The 14,045-nt window shown below is 41.6% G+C and overlaps 1 protein-coding gene across 8 annotated transcripts in view; it reads right to left on the reverse strand.

Moving 5' to 3' along the window:
- Window positions 1-371: 371 nt before the first annotated feature.
- CFAP221 (cilia and flagella associated protein 221) overlaps window positions 372-14,045 on the reverse strand; it is a 100,149-nt gene continuing 86,475 nt past the window's right edge. For 7 of the 8 annotated variants that reach the window (XM_077861393.1, XM_077861387.1, XM_077861389.1 and 4 more), the window contains 3 exons: window positions 8,761-8,853; window positions 5,340-5,435; window positions 372-660 (listed from right to left, as the gene is read on the reverse strand). In XM_077861393.1, the coding sequence (XP_077717519.1) occupies window positions 552-660; window positions 5,340-5,435; window positions 8,761-8,853 (298 nt within the window). In that variant the 3' untranslated portion in view covers window positions 372-551. Of the gene's footprint in view, window positions 661-5,339; window positions 5,436-8,760; window positions 8,854-14,045 lie in introns of those variants that run through there. The other variant, XR_013359079.1, reaches the window with a different exon arrangement.

Consider the following 14,045-nt stretch of genomic DNA (forward strand, 5'->3'; position numbering starts at 1 on the left):
CCAGTTACTTCCAAATGGATCTGCAAGCTTGAGTCACCTGTAGTAGTGTCCCCCTCCATTTCCAGTCCATGCTCATGAGTGTGTGCTGTCACATACATGCCTGGGGAGCCAGTGTCCTCACGAGGGCTCTGATGCTCAGGGGCTGAGGGGCTGCTTCTATGCAGAAGGGAGAGAGCAGCCCCTTTCTGGCTCCTCCTACCTCTGCCCCCACCCCACCTCGTATGTACCGCACCTACAAAAGGCTCTCAGGGATGCTGGTCAGCACTGGCTCTTGGCTCTTGGTCTCTCCACACAGTGGGTGGCTGGAAGCTTGTTCCAGAAGTCTCTGTGACAGCACTGAACCTTGGACCAAGAAGCTTCAAACACTGCTGTCACACTAGGGACATTTTATTTTTAAAAAGAAAAATTATCACTTAAAAATATATACATTATCCACATTTCAGGTTGATCCTCTAGGAAGTTTAATTCTGAAAATGGCTGGAATGTAAATGAACTCAGAGGACCACAGCGATTGGCGGAAAGCCAACAAGAGGAATGGACACTGGAGATTTTTATTCTAGAATCAGGTAGGAGTTGAGAGCTTTGCCCCGCAGAGTCTTCATCTCCTCCAGCACCTTTTCTCCTGCCTTCTCCATTGGCTGTGCTTGTTCTTTGGCCTCTCTGCATATCAAACACCCAACAAGGACACATTAGGGTACTTGGTGACAGCTCGGGTCACCCATCCACACCCAGATGCTGGTTTAGGATTGCAAGGGTTCAGTGAAAGGCTGGAGGACTTGTTTTATGTTTTTATATATGATTGGTATCATACATATATATATTTAAACAATATTTAGTGATAATTTAGTTTCCAGTGAAAACACTTGGCTGTTGTGATTCAAACCTGGCTTCTGATCTTAGCTATACGAATTCTTTTCTTAATTTTTTTAAAATTTAAATTCAATTTGTCAACATATCGTATAACACTCAGTGCTCATACCATCAAGTGCCCCCCTTAATGCCTGTCACTCAGTCACCCCATCCCCCCACCCACGTCCCCTTCTACAACCCTTTGTTTCCCAGTTAGGAGTGTCTCAGGGTATATCTTCCTCTCTAATTTTTCCCCACTCAGTTTCCCTCCTTTCCCTTATAGTCTCTTACACTATTTCTTATATTCCACATATGACGATTGTCTTTCTCTGATTGACTTATTTCACTCAGCATAATAGCCTCCAGTTCCATCCATTGCTACAAGAATTACTTAGCATGACCAAGTTCCCTAACTCGGGTTCTGTTTCCTGATGGACAGACAGTGGTCATTCCCTCTCTCCATGTTGTCAAAAAGATGACATGAGAAACTACTCATAGACATCTTAGCATGATGTCTTCTAAACGTTCAGTCAGTACTAGTTGCTTCTTCATGTCTGCAAATAACGTAGACCTGTAATAACTGTGAGTCTGACAGTGGCTCCAGAAGTGGGGGAATCAAGAGCAAGTGTTCTGTACCTGGACTGAGTGGTGCCTGGACCTTTGCTGGGTGTGGCAAGGGGGTTGCTGGGTAGAACTTTCCAGATATCTGGGAAGGAACTGAGGGGTGCATTTGGCTGAAAGGACAGATGTCTGAAGATTGTGAGCTCAGCTATATCATCTGCCTAGATGGGAGAATATTATATAATCTCAAGTACTTCTGGAACGTTTTCTAAACGGGGTGAAATGTAAAGTGCCGGCAAATGCCTGGCAGTTTTGAACAAGCAGAAATATCTGAAAATGAAGAATTAAAATGTCCCCTGATGCGTGTCATAAAAATATTAATTGGTGTCATTCAATGGAAGCAACTTTAAACATATATGGGTCATGTCTCCCTTTAAAGATACTAATGGATGAGTGATCCTGTGGAAATCGTCACTCTCGCAGTTTCTTGGATATTTTACATGATTCGCTTTAGTGGGTCTTGAGGTGCCTGAGATCACCACCAGGACAGAAAAGAATCTCTTGAGTTAATTACACAGGCATGGAGGGATGATTCTTTGCATCCACGAAAACAGAATTTTCCAAAGACCAAATAGCCTTCATGGGAAATGAAACATCACTGATATGTTCTTTTTGTTCTATCCAAGCTCTGGTTGTATGTGTGTCTGACAGCAAGGATGCTGGTGGCTTCTGGCTGAGGCTGAGAAGGTGAGGAAAGGGAATGAATATGGACACAGAAGACAAAACTGAGCATCAGATAATGCTTGATATGAGCTGAAGAGAATTTCTGAACCAATGGAACTTTCCAAAACCATCCAGTGGCTATCAACCTGTTGGAATATTCTTCAGCCAAGAAAATGATAATTATGTTGATAATTTTGACCTGAAAAAATGTACATAAAATAATTTAAACTGAAAAGTGGGTGAATTGAAAATGCCATGATATGTCTATTGAAAGTGGGTAGAACGTATCTGTGTTTTGAAAAAATTAGAAGCTAATTTGTCGTGCAGGTAATGCTTAGAGTTCACTGTTAGTTTATTTTTGTGGGAAATACATAAAAAATACCATTTGGGTGAATACATAAAGTAATAACTTCTTTCATTTAGTAATAATTTGAGGGACGCCTGGGTGGCTCAGTGGTTTAGCATCTGCCTTCAGCCCAGGGTGTGATCTTGGAGTCCCGGGATTGAGTCCCATGTCAGGCTCCCTGCATGGAGCCTGGTTCTCCCCCTGCCTGTGTCTCTGCCTCTCTCTCTGCCTCTCTTATGACTAAATAAATAAATAAAGTCTTTAAAAAAATAATAAGTTTATAATCAAGTGGCGTTCAACATTTGCTCTGTAGTATAAAGGGTGAAAGCCACATTAAAGAGCACGTGTGAGCAGAGAGGGTATTGGACATTACTCCATTCACGTGGCAAGCATTATTTTGGGGGGGGGGTAAGTTTTGAAATAGAAAAAAAAAAGGTTTTTATTTAAAAGTCTCAGTCTATTGTTTGAAATCTAAAACAAAATGCAATGCAAAGTGCATCTATCTGTTGAGGCCTATGGGGGTTTATGTGTTACGTATTATAACATGATATTTTATTGGTAATTACCTGATCAAAGCACACAGAGGCTCACTGAAATTCTATTTAATGTTTTTATTTCCTAAATTTTCTTTTCCTAGAAACCACTAATCAGTTTTCTGAGAAGTGCTGGTTCCTGAAGGCCTCTAAAACCATCACAAACAAGCCAAAGGAAGCCCATACTACTTTAAGATATGTGGGGAGAATCCCTTTCAGAAAAGGAAGGGCCTCCCCAAACCACTCCAAAGTTATAAGACAAACTGAGATATTTATAACATATCTAAGAAAGGGTAATTATCCTTAAGGTATGAGAGACTCATAAATGAATAAGAAATAGATAAATGCTTCCTACAGAAAAGGCAAAGTAAGTCCTTCATTAAAGAAAAAAAGTAATTGGTAAGCACAGGAAAATTTGTAATTTCTTTTTTTAAAGATTGTATTTATTTATTCATGAGAAACAGAGAGGCAGAGAGGTAGAGACACAGGCAGAGGGAGAAGCAGGCTCCCTGAAGGGAGCCCGATGTGGAACTCTATCTCGGGACCCCAGGATCACGCCCTGCGCTGAAGGAAGAGCTAAACTACTGAGCCACCTGGGCTGCCCAAATTTATAATTTCATTTGTAAACACAGAAGTTAAAGTTAAAATAATGAGAAGGTCCTTTTTAAATCACTCCTATTGCTAAAGAAGAAAAAAATGATAGTTTTCCACATTATTTAGGGCATTTGAATGTGGACAGTCATGACCTCTGCTGGTAGGAGGTATGTTGATGTACACTGAATGGCAATTAAACCATATACAATAAAATCTTAATATGCACATTGATCTAGCATTTATGTTTCTAGAAATTTATCTTGAGGAAATAGTTCCTAATAAGTATGCAAGGAATTATGGCACTATTGGTAACAACAAAACACTGAAAAGAGTTTACATGTTCATCAGAAAAGGGTTGGTTAAATAAATTATGGTGAAATATAAGGATATATAGCTATATATACCTATATTTATAAATATGTCCATAGTATATTGCTAGATAAAAGTGCAGAAGATAAAACAATATGAATAACATGATTAAATTTTGTCAAAACATGTAATAATATGTAATTAATATAATTGTATTAACATTAATATACATTATCATATTATATATATTAAATATATATATCAAATAAGTAAATATTTGGAAGACTTAGCATCAGAATATACAAGTTATTGCCTCTGGGTGGCATTATTGTTTTTATTTTTAAATTTTTAATTAAAAAAATTTTTTTAAGGGGAGCCTGCCTGGCTCAGTCGGTTAAGTATCTGCCTTTGGCTCAGGTCATGACCTTGGGGTCCTGGGATCCAGCCCTGTGTCAGGCTCCCTGCTCAGCAAGGAATCTGCTTCTCCCTCTCCTTTGCTGGCCACTTCCCCTGCTTGTGCTCTCTCATTCTCTCTCTCTCAAATAAATACATAAATAAATAAACAAAATCTTTGCAAAAATCTTTAAAAGATAAAATCTTAGACTTTTTTAAATCTCTACACCCAATGTGGGGTTCAAACTTAGAACCTTGAGAACAAAAGTCACATGCTCTACAACTGAGCAGCCAAGCAACCTTTTTAAATATTTTTCTGTATTTCTGATTTTTTAGTAATAAAAAAGGCATTTTTTTTTCAAAGAAAAAGAAGTTTTAAAAGCCTATCTGGAATTTCAAACTTATAAGCCATTGGAACTATAATGTGGTTATTTCCATTACAACCATATTCATTGAAACCAATTTTTTGAGGGATGATGACGATGTGTTTGCTTAGCTCTTTGGCCCTTGATGGAGAGGGGGAGGGGAAGCATATATGTTTGCTGAGCATCTATTTCACATCAAGCAACTGGCTGGACATCCTTGCACTAATATCTCATTTAAACCTCACACCGCCTGTGAGGGAGACTATTTTGTGTAGGGCATAAATGAAGACTCTGAAGCTCAGTTAGTGAGGGAAGCAACTTGGCTGGAGATCTCACGGGTCATAAATGGTGGGGCTGAGACTTGGCCGCAGGTCTCCTCTGGCTCCAGAGCCCAGGTTCCTTATACCGGATGAAACTTATTCAGTTATCAATAACAAACACACCTCTGAAATTAGATGATAAGCAAGTGGGAAAACTAGGTTCAGGTTTTAAATATTTACTTGCCAACCACATTTGAGAGAACGTAATAGTGCATAAAATAAGATACACACAAACCTCTCCTTTTTTTAAGCCTGAGATATTTAGATTTAGACAACATGACAATTCTCTACTTCATGTAGGACAAATTCTATCAAAAGGCTGCCTTTGCCTAAGGCATAGACTTACTTCTCCTTTTTGGTGTCCTTGTGATCCAACATAGGGAATTCTGCTTCAATTATTTCTGGAGTCAACATAACTTCTATATTCTGTTCGCAGAGCTCACTGAAAAGGAAGAAGATGCTTAGCTGGAACGGGTTTTCCTTCCCAAAATAAAATAGAGTAATATTGTGATCATTTAAGAGTTCTGCAATTCTTGTGACTTCCTTTATTTTTAAGATTTTATTTATTCATTCATGAGAGACACAGAGAGAGGCAGAGGCTTAGGAAGAGGGAGAAGCAGGCTCCCCACAGGAACCCAATGCAGAACTCAATCCTGGACTCCGGGATCATGTCCCAAGTCAAAGGCCACCCAGGAGTCCCAATTCTTATGGCTTCCAATGTTAGTTCTCCCCACTTTTGTTGAGTCTATGTTAAGAGAAGCAATAAGGCTGATAAACTGCTTTCCACCAACAATGGTGGGAAGCATTATAAACAGAATAAAAAACAATTTTTATTTTATTAAAGATTTTATTTATTCATGAGAGACACACACACACACACACAGAGAGAGAGAGAAGCAGAGACACAGGCAGAGGGAGAAGCAGGCTCCACGCAGGGAGCCTGACGCGGGACTCGATCCCGGGACTCCAGGACCACGCCCTGGGCCAAAGGCAGGTGCCAAACCGTTGAGCCACCCAGTGATCCCCTAAAAAATAATTTTTAAAGTGGGGTTATAGAATGCATATTCTTTTCAAGTGCACATGATATATTTACCAATACTGGCCAAATCTTGGACTGTAAAGGAAACCTGAATGATTTCAATTTCTTGAAATCATTCACAGTATGTTCTCTGACCCCGGTGGAATTTTTTTTTTGAAGAATTTATTTATTGTTCATGAGAGACACAGAGAGAGAGGCAGAGACATAGGCAGAGGGGGAGAGGGCTCTTCACAGGGAGCTTGATGCAGGACTCGATCCCGGGACCTGGGATCACACCCTGAGCCAAAGGCAGACGCTCAACCACTGAGCCACCCAGGCACCCCTGGCCCCAGTGGAATTTAAATAGAAATCAATAGTGAAGAAGACAATTACAAAAAAATCCACAACTGCTTTAAAAATGAAATAATATATTTCTTTTTTTAAAAAAAAGATTTTATTTATTCACGAGATACACAGAGAGAGGCAGAGACACAGACAGAGGGAGAAGCAAACTCCTCGCAGGGAGCCCAACATGGGACTTGATCACGGGACCAGGATTGCGCCCTGAGCCAAAGGATGCTCAACCGCTGAGCCACCCAGGCATCCCTAAAAAATGAAATAATATATTTCTAAATAACTTGGTAAGGGAAGAAATTAAAGAGATCGAGGTGACTTTTATCCTGTGGTCTGCTATCTGCTAGAGCAGGGGTCAGCAAACTTTTTTGTAAAGCACTTTGCAGGTCATACAGTCTCTTTTACAACTCTGCTTTTGTAGCATGAAAGGAATAAAAAAAATTCATACACGAATGGGTATGGTTATGTTACAATAAAACTTTATTTACAAAAACAAGTGGTGGCCAGAGTTGGCCATGGGCCATAATTTGCTGACTCCTGACCTGTAGCTTTGTTGTCTGATGGTTAAAGCTTGTTTGCTGCAGGTATGGGTTCCAGCTGGAGGAAAGTGGAGAGAGAGAGAGAAAGAGAGAGAGAGAGAGACTGAGACCATGGAGGAGATACAGTCACTCCTCCAAGGGTCCTGATAAGAGTGGAATATCTCTCATCTCACATTCCTTGGATCAGGGCCTTGTCAAATGGATTACTTTCTTGCAAGGGAAATAACATTTTAGTTTCAACAACTCTACTATTTTAGAAGAGAATGGATATTTTGATAGTGGCTCAGCTAAGAGAAATGCTTCCAAGATCAACAAAGGTGTCAAAATTTGGAATTAAAAGCAGGAACACAGGGGTGCCTGGGTGGCCCAGTTGGTTGAGCATCTGCCCTTGGCTCAGGTCATGATCCCAGGGTCTTGGGATCAAGCCCCTTGTCAGGCTCCCTACTCAGGGGGAGTCTGCTTCTCCCCCTCTCTCTGCTGCTCCCCCTGCTTGTGTTCTTTTTCTCTCTGTCAATCAATTAATCAATAAAATCTTAAAAAATAAAAGCAGAAGACCATTCAGCCATGATACACAGAAGTGGCATAGCAAGGTTCTGTTATGGAAAGTACCCTTGGAAGACACAAGAGCTGTTCCAGTCCCATACGATTGAAAACTAATGACTGCTAAGCAGCCGCATGATGGTGCTTGGCAAGCATTAATTTTCCGTGAATAGTTTCCTGTCTCTAAGGTGGGGATAACAGCAAGACCTCACTGTGGGGGATAAATGAGACTGCATGCAAAGCATTGTGCTGGACACACAGATATTGCTTGGTAAATGTTTGTTATAATTACCACCCTTGTCATCAGAGTCAGCATGATCTCCTGTAACTCTGACAACTTGCAAGAAATAGGTTCTATTATTCTCATTTCAAAGATGGGGAAACTGGGTCATGATAGGCCCCACATCAGTGCTGAGTGGAAGAAAGGTTAGCTATGTTTTGGCTTCCTGGTCATCTCCCCATTGCCCCATTAGACTGGACTTGTTCCTCTGAACCTCACGCAGATGTGTACCATCCAGCACCCTCAAGGTGTCCTCGTATAATGGTTTCACTAGAAGGCACTTGAACCTTCCTGGTTTGGAGCTTCAAACACTCAGGGTAGGTATTGCCAAGTGTTGGTGTGCATAGGCAAGTCTTAGAACTGGATATATGCCTCAGATATTTAGGATTTCACTAATTATTTACATGTAAAAATGTTGGAATGGGCACAGCAACAGGAGATCCAAGGCTGTTGGATGCTCACCAGTAAAATGAAACATAAGCTATTTGGCTTGAAGCCTATAGTTTTTTTGCTTCTCTAAATCCCATCTTCTTTCAAGTACTAACCCAAGTCCATTGAGCACCAGCTCTGCCCTTCCCTCCCTTGAGCTCCTGGAGTACCTAAGGATCGGCAAACGTGAGGCTGCAGAGATCGACTATTCCCCACCAAGAACTTAGCATGCTATTCCGTAGCTAGGGGTAGGGGTCAGTGTTGGCTTCAGCTCATTTGTGTTGCAGACTTGCACTGTGTGCTCTTTGGAAATCCCTCACAGCAGCTAGTGCATTTTTGTGGAACGGACCACTTTAGAAACCAAACATGGGGGCACCTGGGTAGCTCAGTCAGTTAAGCATCTGCCTTTGGCTTGGGTCATGATCCCGAGGTCCTGGGATCGAGTTCTGCATCAGGCTCCCTGCTCAGCGGGGGTCTGCTTCTCCCTCTCCCTGCTCTTGTGCTTTCAGTCGTTCATTCTCTCTCTCTTTCTCCCCCATCAAATAAATAAATAAAATCTTAAAAAGAAAAGGAAGGAAAGAGAAAGTAACCAAAGGTAAAAAAGTACCGTTCAGCTGTTTCCAATCTGTCTTCTTCTGGTAGGGCGTCAAGAAGGGCAGGGACATTTTTAGGAAGCATGGCTAAATTGAAGGAATCACAGCTGTAGAAGAATCACACAGGCAAGGATAAATGCTCACATCTGCATTCTTGGGATCTTCACACAATTTGCTAAAGCACTTTTGCTTTACCTCTGGAGAGGACTTTACCATTCCACCCCTCGCTCCTGAAAAGCTGCTCATGTTTCCCTACAAAGGCAAGGGTCTCCAGGCAAATCCTAGAGAATGTGGCCAAAGAAGCTATTTTTTTGAGTCTGGAAACAGAACTTTCAGGCTGGTAGTGTCTAAAATAATATTATTTCTGGAGGACACAGGATTATATTTGGATAGTTCACTTTTCTTAATATTTTCCCCCATCTTTACAGTCTTCCTTAGTTGTTTTATTCAATTTCAAACCCTCCTCCCCACCCTCTGATGTATTATTTGGTATTATATATTTAGAGCCTTATATAAAAATTCCTGGGTATTGAGCACATTAAAAGCATTAAAATATAGAGAAAAAAATATTATCCTAGAAGTTTGCAGAAGACTGTTTCAAGATGGTAGAACAACCATTTGCTTTTTTTTTTTTTGTCTCAGCTACTTATAAACTTCTATTATTTAAAAAAATTTAAATTACTTATTTTTAAATTTGAAAAAAAATTTTTAGAGAAAGTGAGAGAGTGAGCAAGTGTGAGCCGAGAGGGGCAGAGGGAGAGTAAGAGAGAGCATCTTAAGCAGGTTCTGTGCTAAGCGTGGAGACTGATGCAGGGCTTGATCTCACAACCTTTAGATCATGACTTTGAGATCATGACCTGAGCTGAAATCAAGAGTTGGATGCTTAACTGACTGAGACACCCAGGTGTCTCTACTTAAAAACCTTCTAAAGGAATAAAAATGGAACACACAACAAAGAGAACAGGAGAAGAAATACACATAGATAAAAGTTTTCAACAGTATGCTGGAATAAATTTCTGGCAGCTGGGAAGAGTGTTGTCTTGTGAAAAAGAGTACACAGTGACAGCGTAGAACACACAGGAAGGAAACCAACCTCCTCATGGACTGTAGAAAGATTGCAAGCTGAGGGTAAGGTAGGAGGCAGACATGGAAAAACAGGAGGATTAACTGAAGTCTCTTTGGCATGTGCATATATGTCTCTGGGATAAGTTTTTTTCTCTGTTTTTTTCTTGTGCAAAAATGCACGGGCTTGTCAAGTACAGAGTATGAATAAAACAACGACGAGTAGTTTTGTAGCTGTACAAAAGAGTGAGAAAGAGAGCTATAAATTAATATCCAGTGATTTTCAGGAGATGTAATAAGTAAAAAAAGCAAAGTGCAGAAGAGCATATCTAGTGTGGTACTTTTTGTATAAGAAAGAAGGGGAGGGGCGCCTTGCTGGCTCAGTTGGAGGAGCGTGTTACTCTTGATCTCAGGGTAGTGAGTTCGAGTTCTACGTTGGGTATAGAGTGACTTAAATAAATACTTTAAAAAAATGAAGAAGGGAAGTAAGAAAAATAAATATATTCTGCTCAGCATTATGAAAACTGGAAAAATAAGTTAGGAGACTCAGTCAGCTATCGACAAGGATGGGAGGGAGGTGGGCAGCACTGACACCTCTTTGAGTATGCCTTTTTGTGTAGTTCTGATTTGGAGAGCATGTTATTGTTCTACGTATTAAAAAAAAAGATTAAAAAGATAACAGAGGGGCTGGAAAAACTCCAGAATGAAAGTAAACTGAAGCAAATACTATTTCATGTGGATTCCATCATTATGGTGAAGGGGAAGAAAGAGAGAAAGAAAAAGGAAGAGAGAAGGAAAAAGAGAAAAAAGAAAGAAGGAAAGGAAGGAATGGAGGGAGGAAGGAAAGAAAGAAAAAGAAAAAGAAAGAACTAATTCAAGAAACTTACAGTATTTGACTAGTCATAGATTTTTGTTGTTGTTGTTGTTGTTGTTATCTAGTCATAGTTTTGGTGGGATGTGGGTACAGGGGAACTGCAAATAAGCCTGAACTCTGTTTATCATGTTTATTAAAGTGGTTATAGGTGAAGCAGTTGTGAAACTATTTTGGACGTTCTATGAAACTGATTAATGAGTAAATGTGTTAGGAGCCAGGGATCTCACAGTGGAAGAGGGGACATACAAATACAGATTGGAGGAAAGCAGGCCATAGCTTCATGGATATGGACTGGAACCGTAAGCATTGGTGTGAAATTCATAATTTGTAAACTGCGTGCGTATGTGTGCTTGTGTGCGCACTATAGGTACGTGTGTGTGTGTGTGTGTGTGTGTGTGTGTGTGGCTTGTCTGCTGTGGAGGCCAAGAAACAAACCCTCCCAGTGGCACTGTGTACACCTAGCAGCCAGGTTTTGGTTTTAAATTTTTTTTAAATTTTTATTTATTTATGATAGTCACAGAGAGAGAGAGAGAGAGGCGCAGAGACAGGCAGAGGGAGAAGCAGGCTCCATGCACCGGGAGCCCGATGTGGGATTCGATCCCGGGTCTCCAGGATCGCGCCCTGGGCCAAAGGCAGGCGCCAAACTGCTGCGCCACCCAGGGATCCCTGGGTTTTGGTTTTAATACTGTCCCTCGCTAAGGGGAGCTGGGTGCCACCACCCTGACTTCATGACAAAGCATGCACGTCCTACCAGACAAGGCCACCGCCAGTTTAGAGCAGGGTGGTCAGAGGGGAATCCGGCCGAGCAGTTACTGGGAAGTGGAGAGTCCGGACCACTCCCCGGGGGAGCAGGCTGGTCTGGGAAGCCAGCCTGGCCACCACCAAGCTCTTTTCATGAGACCAAACTTATCCAAGTTTTACATTCTGAGACCACGTTCCTCTTTCTTTTGAGTGTGTGTTAATACATTCTTCTGAAATTGAAATGGGGAAGACAGTAGATGGAGGTTGGGTACTTTGTTTTGCTTTCCTTTGTTTTAATGCTTTTCTTGGCAAAGCAAAACTCTGATAGCCCTAAAATGGTTCTCAAAATTCTTCTGGACAGGACTCTATGTTAATTAATTGAATTTAAAAAAAAGAAAATCAAAAAAATTCTTTTGGACATTTCACTCATCCATAAAATCCAGAAGTCAGGGTGCTACTGGATTAGATAATTTCTTCTGTTGGCTGCTGACTCTCAAGATTTTTATGGAAGTCCTGGAGAGACTTAGCAAGTTCTCACAGAATTTATTAAGGAGCAAAAAAGCAAAGTGGGCTGTTTTGCTTATTATGAATACAAAAAGGACTTGGAATAAATAAGCAGTAAATAACTACACCACGTGGTTTGACAACACATGGATAATTCTCAGGGGCAAAAGAAACATCTCATAATAGGTAATTTATTCAAGCAAAATGACTGCGAGGTTGAAGTATCACTAATGGATTTATAGGAATAAACAAGAATACCATTATTATTTCATAACTGTTTTTTTAAAAACAAAGACATGGTCTAGAATCTTACATCATGGAAATCTATGATAAGGAAATGTAGCCTCCTCTCTTGAATTTATCATCTGTTATGCAATTATGGTTTATTTTGAAACGAATTGGCCCAACCGAGCACTCAGGCACAGAAGTTGAAAGTAACAACTCATAGTTGGAGAGTTTTCTTTAATTCACGTAGAATTCATGTTTAATTCATGGTTAATTCCAGCCCAGGTAAGTGCATGCTGACTGCTTTTTGAAAGAACAGCCTCAGGAGGTTTTTCCAAGGACATTGCTTTGGGAAAAAAAAATAGGATTTTTTTCCCCCTTAATTCTTGAGACTTGTGTGTGCCGACGGCTGGTGGCCACTTTTCGCCATTTATCCATTGTTCATTTTGCTTATTCAGTTTCCTGACAGCATCCCATAGACAGCTCCGCCTGGTTTACTGAGTATGTGGGTGAAGCCAGTAAAGTGTCCTCACCCCACAGGGAAGGCAGGCAGGGTGGCAGACTGTCGCCATCTGGTGGCAGCAGAGGCACCGCAAGGTTTAGTGGCTGGGGGCGGTGGGGGTGGGGGGCAAGGGGACACGCAGTTATTAAGGATGGTGCTGGATGCTCCATATCATCATTTCACTCTGATCCCCACAAGGGCCTGGTGAAGATGCCATCACCGTCTCTGCCTCACCGATCAGGGAGGGACTGTCCACAGGGCTTCCGTAATAAGTAACTTGCCCAAGGACCCAGAGCAGGTGACTCAGCTAGTGAGAAGCAGAGGCGGACTCCAAGGTCCCTCCAAGATATGCATTCTCTCTGCAGTGCCACTGTTTCCTCTGATTCTGGAGATTTCAGACTGTAGAAATACGCTCAAGGGAAGGGCAAAGATGCTGAGATTTTCCAGATGGTTCCAGGATGGATGAAGCATGGATGAACCCACAGAAAAGAAACTTATATTTTTTGAGCCCCTACCAGGTCCCACACCCCAGGTTGGGTGATTTTTGGTATGTCTTCTGTTCATCTCCAGGCAGAGGATAGTAGCTTAGATGCGCTAACAGAAATAACCTGAAAGGGACAGTGTGTGCAAATGCCTAGGGGAAGGAGGCTGAATGTTGCTTAATTCAGGAGGGGCTTTTCTTCCAGCAATGAAGAAGTTAAATTCAATGTCCTAGAGTCACAGACTGGCTTTTCAGGGACCCCTCCAATACCTGGGGAGGGTGGAGAGACAGGTAGTATATACAGGGTCATGGCACATCCAGAGAGCTCTCTTACTCCTATAAAATGAAAATGTTGATCCCCTTGTTCTGACAGACAAGAGGACTGGGAGAAGAGACCGAGGAGCATGGCTGACGTCACACAGCTCCTGAAGGCCAGCGCACTCTGGGGAGGGATGGGCTTGAGTTCCTGCCTCAGAGGATCGAGGGGATGCTGCTGGGAGTCAGGGCGTGGGAGTGAGGGCGTGGGAGTAAGGGGGTGGGTGGTGGAGTGGTATCTTGCTCACCTGCTGATCCTGCATAGTGGCAGAGCTCAAGCTTCTTGGGGTAGGCTCATTTTGGATCAAAGGACTTGAACGAAAGGTGACTGCTGATGGCCATCATTTTGGACACTAGTGACACCCACTCGCCAATAACCTATTTAACTATGTTTGTAAGGACAATGGGCTAAATAAGCAAATTCAGAGGCTTAGGAGTGGATAACTAACCAACCAAAGTCCCAAAGAAAAGGTGTTAGACTCCTTGTTTGAGATCTTAGGGTTTGAAGAGGTGCTAAATGAGTAAACTAGCAAAAAATGTGTTTTCTCTAGATTTTTTCTTTGTTTCGTTCAACAATATTCTTGCCTGCCTGTTC

The sequence above is a fragment of the Canis aureus genome, chromosome 20, assembly GCF_053574225.1.
Source record: "Canis aureus isolate CA01 chromosome 20, VMU_Caureus_v.1.0, whole genome shotgun sequence".
In the NCBI taxonomy this organism is placed as follows: domain Eukaryota; kingdom Metazoa; phylum Chordata; class Mammalia; order Carnivora; family Canidae; genus Canis; species Canis aureus.